The 19,966-nt window shown below is 41.9% G+C and overlaps 2 protein-coding genes across 2 annotated transcripts; both read right to left on the bottom strand.

The window, feature by feature from the left end:
* Nucleotides 1–478: 478 nt before the first annotated feature.
* LOC124698574 lies at nt 479–2,319 on the bottom strand. The gene is made up of 3 exons (XM_047231059.1): nt 2,047–2,319; nt 1,586–1,804; nt 479–614 (listed from the first exon to the last, which is right to left on the bottom strand). Exons 1-3 carry the CDS (start codon nt 2,317–2,319, stop codon nt 561–563), a joined length of 546 nt encoding a protein of 181 aa, XP_047087015.1. The 3' UTR covers nt 479–560.
* A 2,129-nt stretch (nt 2,320–4,448) lies between these two features.
* Nucleotides 4,449–8,914, bottom strand: LOC124702642 (ATP-dependent Clp protease proteolytic subunit 6, chloroplastic-like). The gene is made up of 9 exons (XM_047234803.1): nt 8,789–8,914; nt 8,659–8,693; nt 6,806–6,875; nt 6,472–6,676; nt 6,286–6,351; nt 5,084–5,224; nt 4,932–4,985; nt 4,710–4,802; nt 4,449–4,626 (listed from the first exon to the last, which is right to left on the bottom strand). The coding sequence occupies exons 1-9, from the start codon at nt 8,854–8,856 to the stop codon at nt 4,579–4,581; spliced, it is 780 nt and encodes a 259-aa protein (XP_047090759.1). The 5' UTR covers nt 8,857–8,914; the 3' UTR covers nt 4,449–4,578.
* Nucleotides 8,915–19,966: the final 11,052 nt, after the last annotated feature.

Genomic DNA, 19,966 nt, shown 5'->3' with positions numbered 1-19,966 from the left:
GCAAAAATTTACCCTAAATGCAAGCAATACAATGTTTCACTATGTGGGAAAACTATTACTATCATTTTTGGACACCTATGATCAAATTTGTAAAGCTGGTCAAGTTCTTTGTTGAAAGTTTGGCACTTTGTGTAAATTTTCCTTCATTCTGGTTCGTGGGAGATAAACAAACTGTACTAGTGGTGGTAATAAAAAAAACCGGTTGTAGTCGAAACAGTTGCCAGTGTTCGTGAGAGATTAAGGTAAAACGTTTCTCAAAGAAAAACATTCAATTTTTTAAACAAAAGCAGTAGTACAAGTCTGCTACGCTACTCCCTCTGTTCCAATATATAAGACGTTTGGAACAGAGATAATAGATTCTATGTATTCTGCGTTACTACATAGGAAATCAATGCGTGGCATAAGAACAATGCTTTACTGGGGGGCAATTTTACATTTTATGTCATGCAAAGCTTTTGATTATCCTCCCATAAAAAAATTAGTTTACATCGAAGCCTCAAAGTCCAACTTCTGATATTGTATTTGTTGTTGGCGCACAGGATGCATCTTCAGTTTTGAAACTACAGCTTCACTCCGCCATGATCATTATTCCTGATGTTATCCTTACCATCTACCTGCAAATAGTGACCAAGAATGAGAAAGCCACTTAATAGTTCGACTAGTAAAATACAATATAATGTCAATGAAGTTTGGCAGTGAACAGGCTGGTCTTCTGAAAAAGTTTTGGGAAGCTTTTTTTGTGTGTTTGCAATCGCTACACAGTTCTAGGAGTTGCAAGAATGGTTCTAGATCAGACAGAACAATTGACAGCTTGGTGTACATTGATCATTTTCATATTTCATTTATACGACAAATTGATCAAGCAGGACACTTACCGAGCTAATTAGACGGGTTTGGTAATCCTGCTAAACAAGTAGAGGTACTATACCCAAATTTTAAATAGGCTGACTAGACACTGACACAAGCAAAATTAGAAGAATGGCATTGCAATCTGGCTCGACTGGAAACCAAACCATATATAGCATGGCCATTAGGTTTACAGTGATGCTTTTACAGTAGCTTATTTTAGAAGGATTAAAAGCAATGTCAAAGGCTGTGGTGTGAAGCGACATCACATATTTCTGGTGACCATACACGAATGTATCGTGTTTAATGTGCTTAATTTGATGTTTCATATGTGAAGCTTGACCTCACAAGGTATGATAATCCTGGCACCACCAGTCCACAACTGATTCAAAGAACCAGAAATGGAAAAAAAAATTGCCACTGTGACAATCACATATCCAGATGTACTTGCACTATGTGCAGGAGCAAAGCAGAGGGAAGATCTTGTTGCAAATGATAAGAATGTGGAGTTCTGGCTCCAAAATCGGCCGGGTGTTAGCATCAAAAGGCAACAATGCGCAAGGGTAAACGAAATGGTCAATTTACAACTCTGGTGGATGGCAAGTGAATGCAAGTGCTATGCTCCATAATCAAATCTGTTTGTGATGTTGTCGTCTTAAGCTTTGCTAGTTCCAGTGGATGGGAAGTTAATGGTCAGGATGGGTAGGGATTGAAGTTTTGAAGTCTGTCAATTTCGTACCTCGTTTGCCTTCACCGGCTGCTCAAGCTCAAGCCTGTGGGCAGACATTCGAGCAATCTCAGAGATGGCCGCATCCCGGACCTGCATATCGTCACCAGCAAGCTCCTCGTAGGCAGCCTCGAAGGCTTCCTGCCAGAAGCGTGGAAGGCGTACCTCGTCGCTGGTGCGCGTGTACATGTCCCACATCCGACCAACCAGTTTCTCCCTTTCCTCCATCTCCTGCTCAAGTCGTAAAGAGGGGAAGTTCAGATGCCTATTTTCAGTTTTTCACAACAGATTCTCCACGGACGGAGCCTCGGTGTTTTGAAGACTAACAGTAAGGCGTGCACCTCGACACGCATTTTTTTCGATTGTGTGTACGAACAGAGACGGACCATTCAGCAAGCATTTAGCAGGTAATGAATGAACGCGAGTGGGGTGCGAAAGCGAAACGATGTAGGGGAAAAGGGCAGCGTACGTACGAGGGAGTCGAGGTCGTCCCGGAGCGGCGCGTCTAGGTCCCCTGAGCCGAAGGCGGCGAGGTCGCCGGCGGACCAGCGTAGGGAGACGGAGGCGGCGGACATGGACCAGAGCGCGAGGAGCGCGATGGCGGCGAGGGCCCACACCTTGTAGCGCCCCTTGCCCAGGACCGCGGCCTCCGCGGCCCCTCCGACGGAGGAGACGGCGGGGATGGCGATCTTGGTCGCCTGCAGAAGCGGCGCGGAGGTGGGGCTGTCGCCGGCGAGTGACTTCATGGTGCGTCGGTGGTGGGGCGGCGGGAGTGTGTTTAGTGAGCCGGTGATGTGATGATGGGGTTGGTTTTTGTAGTTAGTGAGGTTGGCCGTGTGGGCCCGGTTCCGATCCGGTGCCACTAGCCAGCCAGCGGTGTGATTAGTGGAGAAATACTGAACCACCACCGGCTCGGTTGAGCACTTGAGCTGTTGCCGTTGGGAGCAGAACGGCACGGCGCAAACGTAGTGGATAAACACCATATACTTGACACTGCAACAAGGTTTTTTTAATAAGCAAGGCAACAGATTTGCAGAAACCACAAATAGTGCCCATGCATGTAGCCCGATATTTTACAAAATTCGGAATCAATAATTTAAGGTTCCAAAAGAAAATTAGAAAAATATCTAGATATAGTCAATGAAATATTCTACAAATCTGCAAAATCTCAAAGCAAAATACTCCATATTTTAGGCTACACGAAAATGACAAAATCTGAGAATCTCAGGACATTTTAAAAGTTGCACGGTTCACTATTTCAGATCTACAATTTTGTTAATTTTGCACTACTCGAAATATTATCTCACATTGGTTTTTGGTACAGTCAATGGTAAGAAAATCGGTAATCGTTAACTGCTCGGTAATAAATAATCTGAAATCAAACGATTAATTGATTTAGCTGGTCGGCTATTAATCGGTGGTGCAAGCTACACAGATTAGCACCCAAAACATTTCTATATAAGAAAGAAAAAATAGTATATAGGTCTCTATATGTCTTTCATACTTTTCTAGAGTCCAAAATCCCATCAAAACATGTACGTGTCTCCTCCATGATGTAAACTTCTAGGTCATTATCGACAAAGGAGCCACCGGCCGTCACCATGTTCCTTCGTTTTGCTTTTCCTCATTTGCCCTCTGAAATTTCTCTTCTCCCACCACCTATCCAAGGTACTGCCCCTTTTGCACCTCAGCCACCTATCCTATTTGAAATTGTCATGGAGCTCTTTGACAAGCTCCTCAAGGCGGTCGATATCTTGTATCCAAGGTCTGGTCGGCAACGATAAGCAATTGTTCAACGGCGATTGGAATCGAGCTCCTGGAGGCGAGAATCGAGTTGTAACTTCGCAAACCTACTTGATTTCGATGAGGTAGCGGATGGACGGGCGATCTGCGTTGAAAATTTTATAACATTTTTTACCAATGTGGACTAATTAATCGGGAAAGATTCATAGTAATCGGGTTATCACAGCAATTGATCGGATTAAAGGATTAATACAAGCGATTGGAGGTAATCGACACGGTCAGGCCCGTAATAGTGACTATTAATTGCTAATTCGGCCTAGTTTTTTAACGGTGGGCACAATGATAAAATGAATCATTGTCTACATCTAGAACTTTTATTCGTATTTTTTTGAAGTTTTAAATTGTTGATTTCGAATTTTCAAAAAATCGGGCTACATGTAACCCGTCCTACATTTTGCCACTCTCAAAAAATTTGCTAATTTTATTAATTAAGAAAAATATTTTTGAAGGTCTTACAAATCCAAGTTTGGCAAAAGTCAAGGCAAACAACACATAGGGCTACTCTCTTTCGCACCAGCGAGGCTCCACGAAGCCATCTTTTCTTTGATTTTTCGTGAAAACCGTGTTGACGGTGGACGATAGATTCCTAAAGACACAGCATTCCTCTCCTTCCAAATCTCCAACGAGACTAGCATCGCAAGGGACGCCAAGGCCTTCATTTGTTTGGCCTCGTTTTTGAATCACGCCTCTCCACCAATCTTCTACGAAGTGAACCGCATTCAGGCAGCACATACCCACGTTGTGCAGCAATGACATGCTCAAAACACGGCTAAACATTGGACAAACAAAAGCACGGCTAACTTAGCTCAGAATAACACCACTAAAATCAGTAGAGTAACAGCACATGTAAAGCCGAGCTAAACATAAAGACTCTCTCAACGATCTGGCACAACATTTCGCACCGAGTAACAGCTCAGAAATCAGCAGAGCATCGTACAACATACATAAACTGTTCTGCACGCCACATGCTGCCTTCCTTTGCGATCGCCGTGTCATAATGCCCGCCTTGGTCTACACACCCTGAAGGACTGTCTAGGTCTACACTGAACACTCTCCTTAGCTGACACTGGCGTTACGACGACTCGCTCGCAGCCGCAACAAAATCCACAGGAGGCGAATGACATTCCATCTTCTAGCCATCCCTACGAAATTGGCAACCATGTACGCATCTAACTTGAGCTCCAATTTGCTGTGGGGTTCGCCTACAATCTTGTTTCCAGCAGTGCGTCGAGTAGTCCGAAATCCATGGCCTGGGTAAAACAGAGTGCCAAATGTAAATTTCATAGTTTGCCACCACAGGTTGCTTTCTTCTGTTACGTAAAGGAGAGCTTACCTCGGAGGCAGACATGAAGCGATCCCTCTCGGTCCACTGTTGCACCATATCGACGGGTTGCCCCGTGAAAGCAGCAAACATTTTGTCAACTTTCTGCACGCACAAGGTTTCAGGAGCTTTAGTTTAATCGCAGCCGAAATTGACACTGCTTCCTCAAGAAACAGAGGAGAAAACATGCCAAAATAAGGTAATAGACTTGTTCGTGGTCACAAAATGGCTTACATCTCGAGCATAAACTGTTTCCTCAACTTGTCGTCTCACCTCTTCTGTGTTACCCTGCAGGTGACCCAATCGTTAGCATCAAAGCAAACTTCAATGCTGGTAACTGTCAAATAGTCACAGAAGATTAAAATTAAATCCCGCTATAATCGTACCTCTGATCCACCTTGAGGTTGATGAATCATTACTCTAGCATTAGGCATTGCATAGCGCATTCCCTTCTCACCGCCTGCGAGAATGATCGCTGCTTGGCTAGCAACAACACCAAAGCACACTGTTCCAACTTTCGGTTTGATCTGTTTGTGGGAACACACACAAATATCTCAGGCGTTGGCATAGAGCATCAAAATGAAACTAATTCTCTGGGTCTACTTATCACACATGCTGCAAGTCTTTGGTGAATGGCAAAGAAAAACACTCTGTAAAGAAACACAGCTAATTTAAATGCACCACCGAAATTCATTTGGAAAAATTATAAATTAAACCTTCATGACAAACAAGTCAGATCCATGTCAATGATTCGTAATAAAAAATGTTTATATCAGCATTTTTAAGTTTGGGACTGCTAACCGAAGGTTCAAAAAAGTATTTCTCACAAGTTGTAAGGCAATATACGACTGTACGAGCGTTATGCAATATCACGGGCATGCAAATCCCTATGGGAGGCTATCCTGGCAAGATAATATAATACGTTTAGAGAGTGATAACCAATTGTAGAATGTAGGAATAAGAATGTCTGGTAGTAGAGATTTACCAAGCACAATGTGAACGCTGTTTGGAATACACCGTCTTTTCCTGTTTTGGGCCTAAGTTCACAGTTCGTCATTTTACAGCACTAATATGTTGTCCTTTTTTACTTTCCCATGATATATATGCAATGACATTGCGCTACTAATTACAAATATAAGGGTCTCGGGTGCAATATAAGAAAATCCAATATACGCCCTAAGAAGAGGCTAAATAAAGTAAAAAAAAGAAAGCAAGGGAAATAACGGTGAACCTCCATGTGTGATGTATGTACAAGATATAAACACTTTTGTCCCGGCCAGCCGAAAAAGACTGCTTTTAAGGCTAGATCAGATTTGGGAAATGAAGTGTGGCCAGCAACAACTGTACCAAGCCATTATAAGAATAAAACTCTTAAGCACTACCATGGTTTTAAGAGTAGCTTTTGCGTTGCATTATGGTTTCCTTTTAATACTGAAAGCAAACTGCAGTTTACATGTAAGCACCTACTCATATGATTAACATTTATAAACAGAAGGCACAAAAATGTTTTGTGCTGTATTTGTGATGATTCTAGTGCCAACAACATAAATCTTAATCATATGGAGTAAAATGATTATAGATGGCGTACCCAGGACATGCAATCATAAATTGCTAATATGGAATAGAGACTTCCGCCAGGACAGTTAAGATAGATCTGGTAAAGAAGAAGAAATAACTTGAATGATGTAAAAGAGCATATAGAGAAAAAAAAAACTGGTACACACATTAAGGCAAATATTGTTATGAAGCTAAATAAAAACAAATGTACACTAACCAGAATATCACCCTCTTCGTCAATAGCGGAAAGTGTGACAAGCTGTGATATTACACGCTGTGCCACTTGTGAGTTAATATATTGACCAATGAAGATTATACGATTTCCCAACAGTACCGTTGCCAGATCAAGAGGGCCACCGGGAGTCATGATAGCAGGCATTAAAGGTGGATTTTCACTCTGTGATGCCATGATTGTATTTTGCCTATAGATGATAATTTAAATGTTACGGGTGCACTTCAGTAAGGACTGGAAAAATAAATAGCCAGGCTTCTTATACGCAACCCAGATTAAAAATAGACAAGGTCAACCATGGTAGCTTCAAATACATCACCTCAGATAAGATTGACAGTGTATCCTCTCATTGAACCGTGCAGAAACACCAGGTGTTACAACTTGCAGTCCTATATGTACAATTTGAGTGAGACAGAAACTTAACCATTGACAATAATAGTATAATACAATGAAGAAAAAATGGACACAGAAAAATAGTGTGAAAGAATGTAGGACACAAATGTTCTCCATTATTTGTGGCTTGGGTTTCAGAATTGCGAGAAGGCCAGCGGTACATGATGTCGGGATCTAGGGCTATATGGATATCTAAGGGACTTTGCATTAACCTCCTGGCTCTGGCAGCACTTACCTCAGTCTGTTGTGGGGGATGCTCCGATTCCAACACTTTTGACTTTAGAAATTCTTATTGCTTCAATAAAATATGTAAAAGATTTTTGCTTATATGGTACTCCAACTCCAAAACAAACCTTTCCTATTACAACTTCCTATAGATAAGAAAGAGAGGTCCAACGCGGATCAATCTAGTTTGGACTAGTCTTTCTCCAAATTACCCGGACACAGATCAACATCAACTGGCTAAACTCAGCTTTGGCAACCTTGCCGATTCAAGTCAGCAACTTGTTGGTGCAAAGACTGCAGACCCAGCCCCAAAACAAGCCAGAACAGCCATATTATTATTACCATGTTAGTCATCATGCTAAAGACGGAATTCCTCTTCAAGCCAAGTTGATATATGCTAATACACTGATGTGTATAATAAATACTTAATGCAGATACAATCTAAATCAGATCAAATAGAAGAAATATGCACTAGTGCCAATATGTTTTATTGCAAGATATTCTTCCATCCACGCACCCTTGTTGACGCATTCTGAAATTTAGGCCTAAACAGTACTGCACAAGTGACTTCAAAATGTTGATGTTGGGAAATCCTTATAGCGTGAAAAAAAATTAAAAGCCTTTTGCTTATATGGTACCCCAACTCCAAAAAAAACCTTTCCTAATACGATTTGCTATAAATAAGAAAGAGAGATCCTGTTTAGACTATTTTTACTCCAAATTATCCGAACGAAGATCAGCATCGGCCGGCTAAACTCAGCTTTGGCAACCTAGCTGAGTCAGGTCAGTTAACTTGTCAGCATATATTGTTTTGGTGCAAAGGCTGCAAGCCCAGCCCCAAAACGAGCCGCAGCATCATATTGCCGTGCTAGTCATCAGTCATCAACGCTAAAGACAGACTTCCTCTTCAAACAATGCCGATTCGTGCTCATACACTGCACTGTCTACTTAATACAGTTGCAATCTTACATATTTCAGTTCAACCTGCTACAGGGCCATAAACCAACTTCGAAAAAAGACCAAATTGAAGAAATATGCACTAATGCTGATATCTTTTTTTGGCTACATATTCTTTCATGTACACAGGCTTGTTGATGCATTCTGGAAATTAGGCCCAAACAGTAATGTACAAATGAACTCAAACTGTTGATGTTAGGAATAAATTCAGCACTCTAGGGCTACAGACTCTCACGTAATATCAGCATTCTAAGTTCTCTACTCTCTATGAGAGACCGAAAGTCTAAACATCAAGATCTCGTCTCAAATAGGCAGAGCAAAAAAACAACTCAAAGGTTATCGGCCTATTCATTGAACAGCAAAGCTAAATGATTACGCAGTGTATAGGGCTGAATTATACAATTTTATCCTCAGTTTATGCAATGCACAGTCAATTTATTCAATGACCAAAATCTACGACACCTTACTGAACCCGGATCAAATCAAACGATTCAATTCCAAACAGTGCTCGCCTACACAAACTTAATCCGTTGCTCCACCCGGCCTGTAGAAGAATGTAATTACAGATGTCAACCGAAAGTACAGAAAGAAGCTCACCTCGGAGGCCCGGGCAGGCACTGCTTCCACTCCGCCTACACAAAGGAGAGCGGGCAAAGAATAGGTGAAAACGAGCAGTCGATGATTAGAAAAGCGGGAGAGACTGTGGAGGTAGAGAGGGGCTGTTTACCTGTGCGAGTGTAGGCGGGAGGGAGAGGCGCGGACGGCGAGAGGGGTGGAGATGGCCATGGGCGCCATTGGAGGCGGAGGCCGGAGGTTGTCTGAGTGCGGTGGCGAACAGACGACTGACGAGGAGATGAGGTTAGTTGGACTCACACGGCTTTGGGCTGGGTTAGTTGGGCTGGATTGTTGGGTTGGGCTTCTGTGAACACTGAACAGACGGCTGACAAGACGATGAGGTGAGGTTTGGACTCACACAACTTGGTTTGGATTGCTGGGTTACAACAAAAGTTTGACAAGAAAGTAAGAAACATACATTAAACAATCGGAAGCCACCACGCAACACCCACAAACATGACAATGAGAGAATATCATGCTAACAGAGTCTTATTCCTTGAAAGCATGAAAATCTTCCATCAACTAGGAACCGGAAACATTGCATACCTGAGACACCCACTAAGCGAAATAGGAGCGCTCATCTGGTATAGTAGATACTTAGCAAGCACCTCATGCACATACTACAGAAGCAGTCACTACTATCAACCGTTGGTCCATCAAAACATAGATCTGCATAGCCCTGCCACCATCGATACCACCATGGCGCCGGACAGTGTCTCCATGAGGATTCCAACGATCCTGTCAAATTCGCACAATATCGACGTTGAGACGCCCTCCTACACGACGTGTGTGACGAATCACACACGTGATGCAAGAGAAATTACTACAAGTAGTTACATTACGACAAGTTTACAATAAAATCTGCAAGTACTCGCCCCAAAATGCAAGCCGAGATAGATACTTAAAAAAGGGAGAGCGGTAAGCCATAAAAAAGGAGCAAGGGAGTGATGGAAAACCTTAGTCTATGGGTGTGTTTGGTAGCCCGGGGCAACCGAGAATAACTATCTCTTCTCATACATGATGACCCTAGCTAAGTTGAAATGAGATGAGATGTTGTTTGGCAGCACATGTAATAGCTGAGATGAGATTGGATGAGATGGTGTTTGGCAGGCACATGTATGAGATGAGATAGGTGAAGCATTTTTTTGCAAATAGGCCCTCAAACACAGTAACCAAAAATCCATCAGGTCCTTCAACTCGATTTGCACGTACGAGTAGAACTGGTCGCGGGTCGTGGCTCGCCGGAGGTGGTGGGCATTGGGCGAGACTGGTGGCGGTCGGCGGTCAGGGAAGGGACGGCGTCGGGAGGCCAGGGGAGGAGCGGCGTCGGGCGGCCAGGTGTCAGGATCCTTCTAAGGGAGGAACGATCCAGACATGGGAGAACACAACAAGGTATCTACTGGAAGGATAAATCAAGATCTAAAGAAGAATATTGAAGAACTGGGAGTAACGAAAGAACAACATCAGGGAAATATTTTAGGGTTTTCATATATCGCGCCGCCCTTCCACCCTCTCTCCAGGTTATAAGGAGTACGCTGGAGCCGCGATTAATTAGTCATTACAGTAAGCTGCACTCAGTGCAATAATCATAGTGCTTAATACATTAAAACGACCATAAACAAGAATGGTAACTAGAACTCTGAGCCGTTGGATCCTTGGCTGTGCAATCAGTGGCTGCCGTTGGATAACTGACGGAGTGCAGTACACACCAAGATCCTGACATTACCGCCCACTGAAGTCAAGACTTCAAGGCTTGAAATGAGGAAAAGTAGCTTGAATGAACTTTGCATCCTCCCAGGCCGCCTCTTGCTCGGAGAGGTTTTCCCAATGTATGAGCCATTGTGGTACAGCTACCTCGTAAGCACATGCAGAACGAGGTATCTATCTGCGCGCTGAAGAATAGCCAAGGGATAAGTTTTGATTTTACCTTCAGAAGTCAGCAAGGGCAGGTGCGGATTTGGTGCTGCTGCTGGACCCAAATGCTTTTTCAGTTGGTTGACATGAAACACGTCATGTATTTTGGTACATGATGGTAGCTGGAGCTTATAAGACACTCGTCCCACTTTGCTCAAAATTTGAAAAGGTCCATAGTATTTGGATGTTAGCTTCAACAAATTTCTTAGTCCCAGGGATGTCTCCCTATATGGCTGGATTTTGAGGTAGACCATATCTCCTTCATCAAAGTTTCGCTCAGTTTGCTGCATATTAGCATACTTTTTCATCTTGTTCTGGGCTTGCTTGAGGTTGTACTCCAAGGATTTCATCATCTGTTCATGATCTTGCACAGTAGTAGCTGCCTCCGGACAAGCATCACAAGGAATGAACAATTCGCCAATTTGAGGAGGAGAATAGCCATACAGAGCTTGGAAAGGAGAAGTCTTGATAGCAATGTGATAAGACGAATTGTACCACCATTCCGCAGCTGATAACCAATCATCCCACTTTGTTGGTTCTCTGAAAGACATGCTTCTCAGATATTGCTCTAAACATTGGTTGACCCTTTCGATTTGACAATCACTTTCTGGGTGGTAGGTTGTGCTGAAATTCAGTTGCGCTTGCAAGGCAGAGAAGATCTCTTTCCACGGGTTGATCTGGAAAATTCTGTCTCTATCAGTCACAATCACCTTTGGCAATCCATGTAATTTGTGAATGTGGGTCATGAATAATGTAGCCACTTGGTGCACTTTGAAGGGATGGGATAATGGGATGAAATGAGCATATTTGGTCAATCTATCAACAACCACCAAGATGACATCCTTGCCTCGAGATTTGGGTAACCCCTTGATAAAATCCATACTAATTTCCGACTATTTTATTTTAGGAATATTGAGGGGATTCAGTAAACCAGGATACTGCACATGCTCTGTTTTTGAGATCTGGCACACAGGGCATTGAGCTACCTTTTCGGCAACATATTGTTTGAGGCGTGGCCAATAGAACAATTGCTTCAATCGATGTAATGTCACTCTTTGGCCAGAATTCCCTCAAATATAGAATCATGGTAAGATTTGAATAACTTCTCTTTTAAGTTAGTTGTGGCTCCAACCATAATTCTATTTTTATATCTCAATATTCCAGCCGGCAAAGAGTATTCTGGTTTGGCAGTAGGGTTTGTGGCTAGTTCCTGGAGCAAGGACATACAGTGAGTATCATATTTTTATGTTTCTTCAATATCCACAATCCACTTCGGAACGCCTGCTGAGATTGCTTGGCACTATTCAGTAGGTAACAGATCCACCTTCCTAGACAACGCATCTGCTACAGAATTTTCTTTGCCTTTCTTATATTCAATAGAGAAATCAAATTACAGTAGCTTCAACATTAATTTATGTTGTATTCCTTCTAGCAATCTCTGACTGGATAGGTACTTTAGACTTTTCTGATCCGTTCGGATTACTAACTGGTTACCCAACAGATAATGCCTCCATTTTCTCAAAGCTTCAAGGATTGCCATAGCTTCCTTTTCATAAATAGATTGGGCAATAGCTTTGACACCCAATGTTTTACTGAGGAAAGCCAACGCTCGACCTAGATGCATAAGAATTTCTGCTCCTAGCCCATAACCAGATGCATCTGTCTCAATAACAAATGGTAACGTGAAATCCAGAAGAGCAAGTACAGGAGGATTAGTCATAGCAATTTTCAGGGCTTGGAAAGCTTCTTCTTGTTGACTAGTCCACTGAAATGAGTTCTTTTTCAAGAATACATGTAAGGGTTTGCAAATGGCAGCATAATTCTTCACAAATCTTCGATAATACCCGTTCAATCCTAGAAATCCTCTTAACTGTGTGATTGTTGTTGAGATTTTCCATTTGAGTATATCCTCGATCTTAGTGGGGTCAGTTGCCACTCCAGAAGAAGAAATGATGTGGCCTAAGTACTCCACTTGCGGTGTGCAAAAAACACATTTGGACATCTTAGCTTTGAGCTGGTGCTGCCGCAGGGCTTGTAACACACACTGTAGGTGTTGAACATGCTCTTCTTCATTCTTGCTATACACCAGAATATCATCAAAGAACACTAACACAAATTTTCTGAGGAATTGTGCAAATACAATGTTCATTAATTCTTGGAAGGTGGCAGGTGCATTTGTAAGTCCAAAGGGCATTACTAAATACTCATAATGGCTAGTATGAGTCTGAAATGTTGTTTTACAAATATCAGTTTCACTCATGCGGATTTGATGATAACCAGATCGTAAATCCAACTTGGAGAAGATAGTAGCTCCATTAAGTTCATCAAGGAGATCTTCTATCACAGGTATTGGGTATTTGTTTTTTATGGTAATTGCGTTCAGCTGTCGGAAATCATTGCAGAGTCTCCAACTCTTATCCTTTTTGCCACGACAATAGCAGAGGAGCAATAAGGACTGCTACTGTGCCTGATTTCTTGTTGTGCCAAAATTTCCTTGATGAGTTTTTCCACAATGTCCTTTTGTTTATGAGTTAACCTATAAGGTCTGGTATTAGGAGGAGAGGTACCTTCCTTCAGAATAATTTTGTGATCACAACCTCTTGCTGGAGGTAAACCAGAAGGAGCAACAAAGATGTCTTGGTATTCCTTCAACAACCACTGTACTTTGGCCGGCAAGAGATGAATGTCAGTATTCCTACTGACCTCTTTTGTTAAATGGAACAACTGTATCAGGAATCCATGAGTACCCTTGTGCAAAATTGCATTACATTGACTAGCTGAGATAATAGGGTTTTTGGTCATGGCCAGATGATCCTTGAAAGTATAATCCTTTGCATTGTCAGTGATTGTGGTGACCCAGCATACCACTTCATGGTGTAGTATGCAAGTCGTTGACATAACACCAATGAAACACCGTTCCACTAGTATTACATCCCTCAGAGTGGTACAACAGAAACATGTGCGGGTCCAAGGCATGTCTATAGAATTACACAAAGACTTTTTACAGAAGATCAGCATATCCTCCTACTTTACAATGAGGTAAAACTGCAAATAAACTCCAGAAGAACGACTCGTAGTCTAATCTTATCGCGAACTCTATCTATGGAGAATTTGACTAGCTAAAGAGGATATGATTGGGTTCTAGCTAATTTAGGAGCTAGGTTTAGGGAGCTAGTTCCCTTCTACTGCTAATCTAGGTTTACTCCATGGTAGGTGTGGTGTTTGACTCCTTTGGTAGGATTCTATATCTTGAAGTACTTATTGACTCCTCCACCTTCAAGTTGCACTTTAGATCCTCCTTTAATGCCTTCAGATCTAAGCATGGTGATACGTCTCCAACGTATCTATAATTTCTGATGTTTCATGCTAGTTTTATGACAATACCTACATGTTTTGCTCGCACTTTATAATGATTTCATGCATTTTCCGGAACTAACCTATTAACAAGATGCCGAAGTGTCAGTTCCTGTTTTCTGTTGTTTTTGGTTCCAGAAAGGTTGTTCGGGCAATATTCTCGGAATTCGACAAAACGAAGACCAAACATCATAATTCACCGAGACGGACCAGGACACCAAAGGAGAGTCGGAGGAGAGGCCTGGGGCCCCCAGACCATAGGCCGGCGCGGCCTGGAGGGGGGGCGTGCTGCCCTATGGGGTGGGCCCCCCAGGCGCCTCCTTGCGCCGCCTCTTCGCCTATATAAGCCCTTGCGACCTAAAAACGCGATACCAATTGACGAAACTCCAGAAAGACTCCAGGGGCGCCGCCGCCATCGCAAAACTCCGTTTCGGGGGACAGAATTCTCTGTCCCGGCACGCCGCCGGGACGGGGAAGTGCCCCCGGAAGCCATCTCCATCATTGCCACCGCCTCCATCATGCTCCGTGAGTAGTTCCCCCATGGACTACGGGTTCTAGCTGTAGCTAGTTGGTACTCTCTCTCCCATGTACTTCAATACAATGATCTCATGAGCTGCCTTACATGATTGAGATTCATCTGATGTAATCGGTGTTGTGTTTGTTGGGATCCGATGGATTGTTACATTATGATTAGTCTATCTATAAAGTTTGTGAAGTTATTGTTGCTGCAATCTTGTTGTGTTTAATGCTTGTCACTAGTGCATGAGTGGCATGATCTTAGATTTAAGCTCTATACTTATTGCTTAGATTGTATCTACAAGTTGTTTGCACATGTCTATGACCGGAACCCGAGGCCCCGGAGTGACAAAGAATCGGGATAACTGGAGGGAAGGCGTAGGTATGAGGATCACATGTTTTCACCAAGTGTTAATGCTTTTCTCCGGTGCTCTATTAAAAGGAGTACCTTAATAGCCGATAGATTCCCTTGAGGCCCGGCTGCCACCGGCTGGTAGGACAAAAGATGTTGTACAAGTTTCTCATTGCGAGCACGTATAACTATATATGGAAAACATGCCTACATGATTAATAATCTTGATGTTCTGTCTTAATGCTATTTCAATCCTATCAATTGCCCAACTGTAATTTTCATGCAATTCACTAATAGCTTGAGAATTTTCCATTAGATGATTCTCTACTCTCATATTATAATTTTCTTGCTTAACAATATAATTATCAAACTCATCTAAGCATTGTGCAGGAGGTTTTGAATACGGAATATCTTCCCTAGTAAAGCGTTGAAGGGAATTTACCTCAATCATGGATGAAGGGGGAATTATCTCACATATATCTTCTATAGGAGGTAGATTCTTCACATCTTCGGATTTAATACCTTTCTCCTTGAGAGACTTCTTGGCTTCCCTCATATCTTCATCACTCAATTTAATTAAACCCCTCTTCTTCACTATTGGCGTTGGAGTTGGTTCGGGCGTAGTCCAATCATCATAATTCCGGCCTATTTTAGCCAATAATTCTTCAGCGTCGTCTCGGAGTTCTTTTCCCGAAAACACAACCAACACAACTATCCAGGTATGCCCTAGACTCAATGGTTAGTCCACTATAAAATATATCAAGTAAATCATGCTTTTCTAAATCATGGTCGGCGAGCTCTAATAAGAGAGCAAAATCTCGCCCAAGCCTCGTGCAATTTCTCTTCATCTCCCCGATCAAAATTATAAACTCTCCGCAAAGCAGACATGTTGAGCACTAGCAGGAAAGTATTTCCGAAAGAAAACAACAAGCAATTCTTTTGGACTTTTAATAGAACTAGGTGGCAAACTATTATACCAAGTTTTAGCGTCATCCTTTAATGAGAATGGAAAGATTTTAGCAACAAAGTAAGTACGCTTCTTAACATCATCAGAAAACAAGCTGCTCAAAGTAGATAACTCAGTCATGTGTTCAACAGCACTTTCCTTTTCAGTACCACAAAAGGGTGTTTTCTCAACAATAGCTATATGAGATAGATCAAGAGAAAAATCATAATCTTTATCCTTAATGTTTATAGGAGATGTGGCAAATTTAGGATCGGGAGACAGCTTTATATCTAACAAGTATGTTCTGCAAGCAACTTTTTAATTTTTCTTGCATCGGTAGTAGCATGGCATTTTTCAATAAAATCATCATCAAGTTCCACATAATCTTCATCAAGATCATCACTAGAGTAAGTTCGGGTGAATTAACAGGTGTAGTAACATCGGGAGTTTCAGCATTTTCAATTTGTCTAGACCTAGCAATTTTAGCATCTAGAAAAGTTCCCAATGAACCACTATCATCAAGCACAGCAGAAATATTATCAATATTATGAGAGTTTTCAGATTCAGCAGAAGTACTAGCATTTGAAGCATGTGGCGGTGAAACAAGTTTATCAATCACAGATGGTGAATCAAGAGCAGCAGAGGTACTCCGAGTTGTACCTTTTCTTGTAGTGGATGGTAATATGGCGACCTTAGTATCGCGAGGTTTACCCATGATGGAGAATTTGCAGCGAACAATATCAATCCAAGTGAACTTCCAAATAAAGCTATGCTCCCCGGCAACGGCGCCGGAAAATAGTCTTGATGACCCACAAGTATAGGGGATCGCAACAGTCTTCGAGGGAAGTATTACCCAATTTATTGATTCGACACAAGGGGAGACAAAGAACACTTGAAAGCCTTAACAGCGGAGTTGTCAATTCAGCTGCACCTGGAAACAGACTTGCTCGCAAGAGTTTATCAGTAGTAACAGTTTTATAGTAGTAGCAGTAGTGAAATAACAGCAGCAGAGTAACGGAAACAGCAGTAGTGATTTTAGTAAACAGCAGGATTAAAATACTGTAGGCACGGGGACGGATAACGGGCGTTGCATGGATGAGAGAAACTCATGTAACAATCTGATACGTCCCCGACGTATCCATAATTTCTGTCGTTCCATGCTTGTTTTATGACAATACTTACATGTTTTGCTTGCACTTTATGATGTTTTCATGCATTTTCCGGAACTAACCTATTAACAAGATGCCACAGTGCCGGTTCCCGTTTTCTGCTGTTTTTGGTTCCAGAAAGGCTGTTCGGGCAATATTCTCGGAATTGGACGAAATCAACGCCAAACCTCCTATTTTCTCCGGAAGCGTCCAGAACACCGAAGAAGAGTCGGAGAGGGGCCAGAGGGCCACCACACCACATGGCGGCGCGGGCCAGGCCTAGGCCGCGCCGGCCTAGGGTGTGGCGCCCCCAGGTGCCCCCCCTGCGCCGCCTCTTCGCCTATAAAAGCCCTTTCGACCTAAAAACGCAGTACCAATTGACGAAACTCCAGAAAGACTCCAGGGGCGCCGCCACCGTCGCGAAACTCCAATTCGGGGGACAGAACTCTGTTCCGGCACCCTGCCGGGACGGGGAAGTGCCCCCGGAAGCCATCTCCATCAACGCCACCGCCTCCGCCATGCTCCGTGAGTAGTTCCCCCATGGACTACGGGTTCTAGCTGTAGCTATGTCGGTATTCTCTCCTCCATGTACTTCAATACAATGGTCTCATGAGCTGCCTTACATGATTGAGATTCATCCGATGTAATCGGTGTTGTGTTTGTTGGGATCCGATGGATGATACATTATGATTAGTCTATCTATAAAGTTTGTGAAGTTATTGTTGCTGCAATCTTGTTATGCTTAATGCTTGTCACTAGGGCCCGAGTGCCATGATCTTAGATTTGAGCTCTATAATTGTTGCTTAGATTGTATCTACAAGTTGTATGCACATGTCACCGTCCGGAACCAATGGCCCCGAAGTGACGAAATCGGGACAACCGGAGGGGATGGTAGTGATGTGAGGATCACATGTTTTCACGGTGTGTTAATGCTTTGCTCCGGTGCTCTATTAAAAGGAGTACCTTAATATCCAGTAGTTTCCCTTGAGGCCCGGCTGCCACCGGCTGGTAGGACAAAAGATGTTGTGCAAGTTTCTCATTGCGAGCACGTACGACTATATACGGAAAACATGCCTACATGATTAATGAATTGATGTTCTTTCTTAATGCTTTATCAATCCTATCAATTGCCCAACTGTAATTTGTTCACCCAACACTTGTTATTGGAGAGTTACCATCATCATATACTTGTTCTACATGTCAACTGTTTTCTGGTGCCATTGCTCTCATATTACTATTACTGCTGCTGTGTTACTGTTACTACTGCTCTCATATCACTGCTACTTTCACATCACCCTCGCTACTAGTGTTTTTCCGAGTGCAGCTGAATTGACAACTCAGTTGTTAAGGCTTATAAGTATTCTTTACCTCCCCTTGTGTCGAATCAATAAATTTGGGTTTTACTTCCCTCGAAGACTGTTGCGATCCCCTATACTTGTGGGTCATGAAGACTATTTTCTGGTGCCGTTGCCGGGGAGGCATAGCTCTACTCATAAGTTCACCTGGGGAGTACACTCTACCTCTCTCGCTGTTTTTGTTTTACTTTATTTTGTTTTGCTTAGTTTACTTTTGTCTAGTTTATTTGTGCTTAGTTTATTTCTGTCTAGTATTAGTTTGCTTAGTTTACTTTTGCTTAGTTTATTTTTGTCTTGTTTTATTTGTCTCATATACCCAAAAATCCATAAAAATTTGAAAAACCAAAAAATAAAAAACTGCTGTTATGGGAGAACCAACAACCTACTTGGAGCTTATAGAATGTTATAATTGTTATAGAGAATCAAGAACTGGAAAAATAATGAGTGCTATGATAGAAAAATTGAATACAATTGCTAAAATCTTGCTTGAACGCCATGATATAAACTCGTTGCTCTCAACAGGATACTAAACATCTTAAATTTCAATGTGGCTTTAGTGAGGAATTTTTAATTAAGAACTATAATCGGAATTGCTATATTCATTATGGGTTCGAGGAGGTAGAACAATTTGTCTTATTTATGGGAGCCTCCGAGATAGAATCCTTCATGGTTGAGAATTATGAAACTTGTGTTGTTTGTAAGGGCCTTAAAGATTATGTCTCTACTATCCTTAATTCTTGCATAGAATGCTACAGTAGGAATCCTTATATCCTTGATTATAAAGAGAGACACATTAATGCACAAGAATTCACTCACAATTTGCAGGGACCGGTGGAAGAAGAAATTGATGAACCTGAAAGCTCATTGGATGAAAAAGAAGAGGAGAGCGACGAACAAAAGGAGGAAGAATGGATTAGCTACCCATGTCAACCTTCTAATGAGAGTAACTCTTTACCTCTTACACTATTTGATTGTCCTCCATGCTTACCGGAAGAGGTTGAATGTTATGTTCCTGTGGATTCTCTTGAAATAGTACCTATGAGTAATACTTGTGAGAATGATTATGCTACTGTTATATATGATAATCCATGCTACTTTGATAAATCTTATGATAATGCTTTGTTTGTTCCTGATGTCGAAATGCATGGTACTCAAGAATTTTGCGTAGCAAATGTTTATGATAAAGCTCTTGATGATGGTCCTATGTTACTTGATAATATTAATTGTACTACTAATGAAAATGGGATTGGAGAGTTCTTGACTTATTCTATGAGTCTCATATCTATTGAGATTGATCAACTACCTTGTTATATTATTAATAAAAGAAAGTTTGAAAGTTTTAATTCCACTATTCTTGAACTTGATAAAAATTATGTGTTTGGAAATCATGAAAAGTATGCTGCATGTGATAGCTATATTGTTGAGTTTGTTCATGAAGCTACTGAAAATTATTATGAGAGAGGAAAACATGGTTGTAGAAATTTGCATGGTACTAAAACACCTCTCTATATGCTAAATTTTTTGAAGTTATTCTTGTTTTATCTTCTTATGCTTGTCACTTTGTTCTTCATGAATTTATTTGTGTACAAGATTCCTATGCATAGGAAGCATGTTAGGCTTAAACTTGTTTTGGATTTTCCTCTTGATGCTCTCTTTTGCTTCGAATACCATAGCAACATTGTAACTGAACCAAGCACACCTGATA

This window comes from Lolium rigidum, chromosome 3 (assembly GCF_022539505.1).
Source record: "Lolium rigidum isolate FL_2022 chromosome 3, APGP_CSIRO_Lrig_0.1, whole genome shotgun sequence".
NCBI lineage: Eukaryota > Viridiplantae > Streptophyta > Magnoliopsida > Poales > Poaceae > Lolium > Lolium rigidum.
Note: the sequence above shows the minus strand (reverse complement) of the source record. Positions and strands in the feature narration are given on the sequence as shown.

What these genes read in the sequence shown, in the direction of transcription:
- LOC124698574 (XM_047231059.1), bottom strand. Translation starts at nt 2,319, where the DNA reads ATGAAGTCACTCGCCGGCGACAGCCCCACCTCCGCGCCGCTTCTGCAG. An exon ending in GGGACGACCTCGACTCCCTC is followed by an intron (nt 1,805 to 2,046) that starts GTACGTACGCTG and finishes CGACTTGAGCAG; the next exon opens with GAGATGGAGGAAAGGGAGAA. An exon ending in AGCCGGTGAAGGCAAACGAG is followed by an intron (nt 615 to 1,585) that starts GTACGAAATTGA and finishes CACTATTTGCAG; the next exon opens with GTAGATGGTAAGGATAACAT.
- LOC124702642 (XM_047234803.1), bottom strand. Translation starts at nt 8,856, where the DNA reads ATGGCGCCCATGGCCATCTCCACCCCTCTCGCCGTCCGCGCCTCTCCC. An exon ending in TCCCGCCTACACTCGCACAG is followed by an intron (nt 8,694 to 8,788) that starts GTAAACAGCCCC and finishes TCCTTTGTGTAG; the next exon opens with GCGGAGTGGAAGCAGTGCCT. An exon ending in CACTGTCAATCTTATCTGAG is followed by an intron (nt 6,677 to 6,805) that starts GTGATGTATTTG and finishes TATCATCTATAG; the next exon opens with GCAAAATACAATCATGGCAT.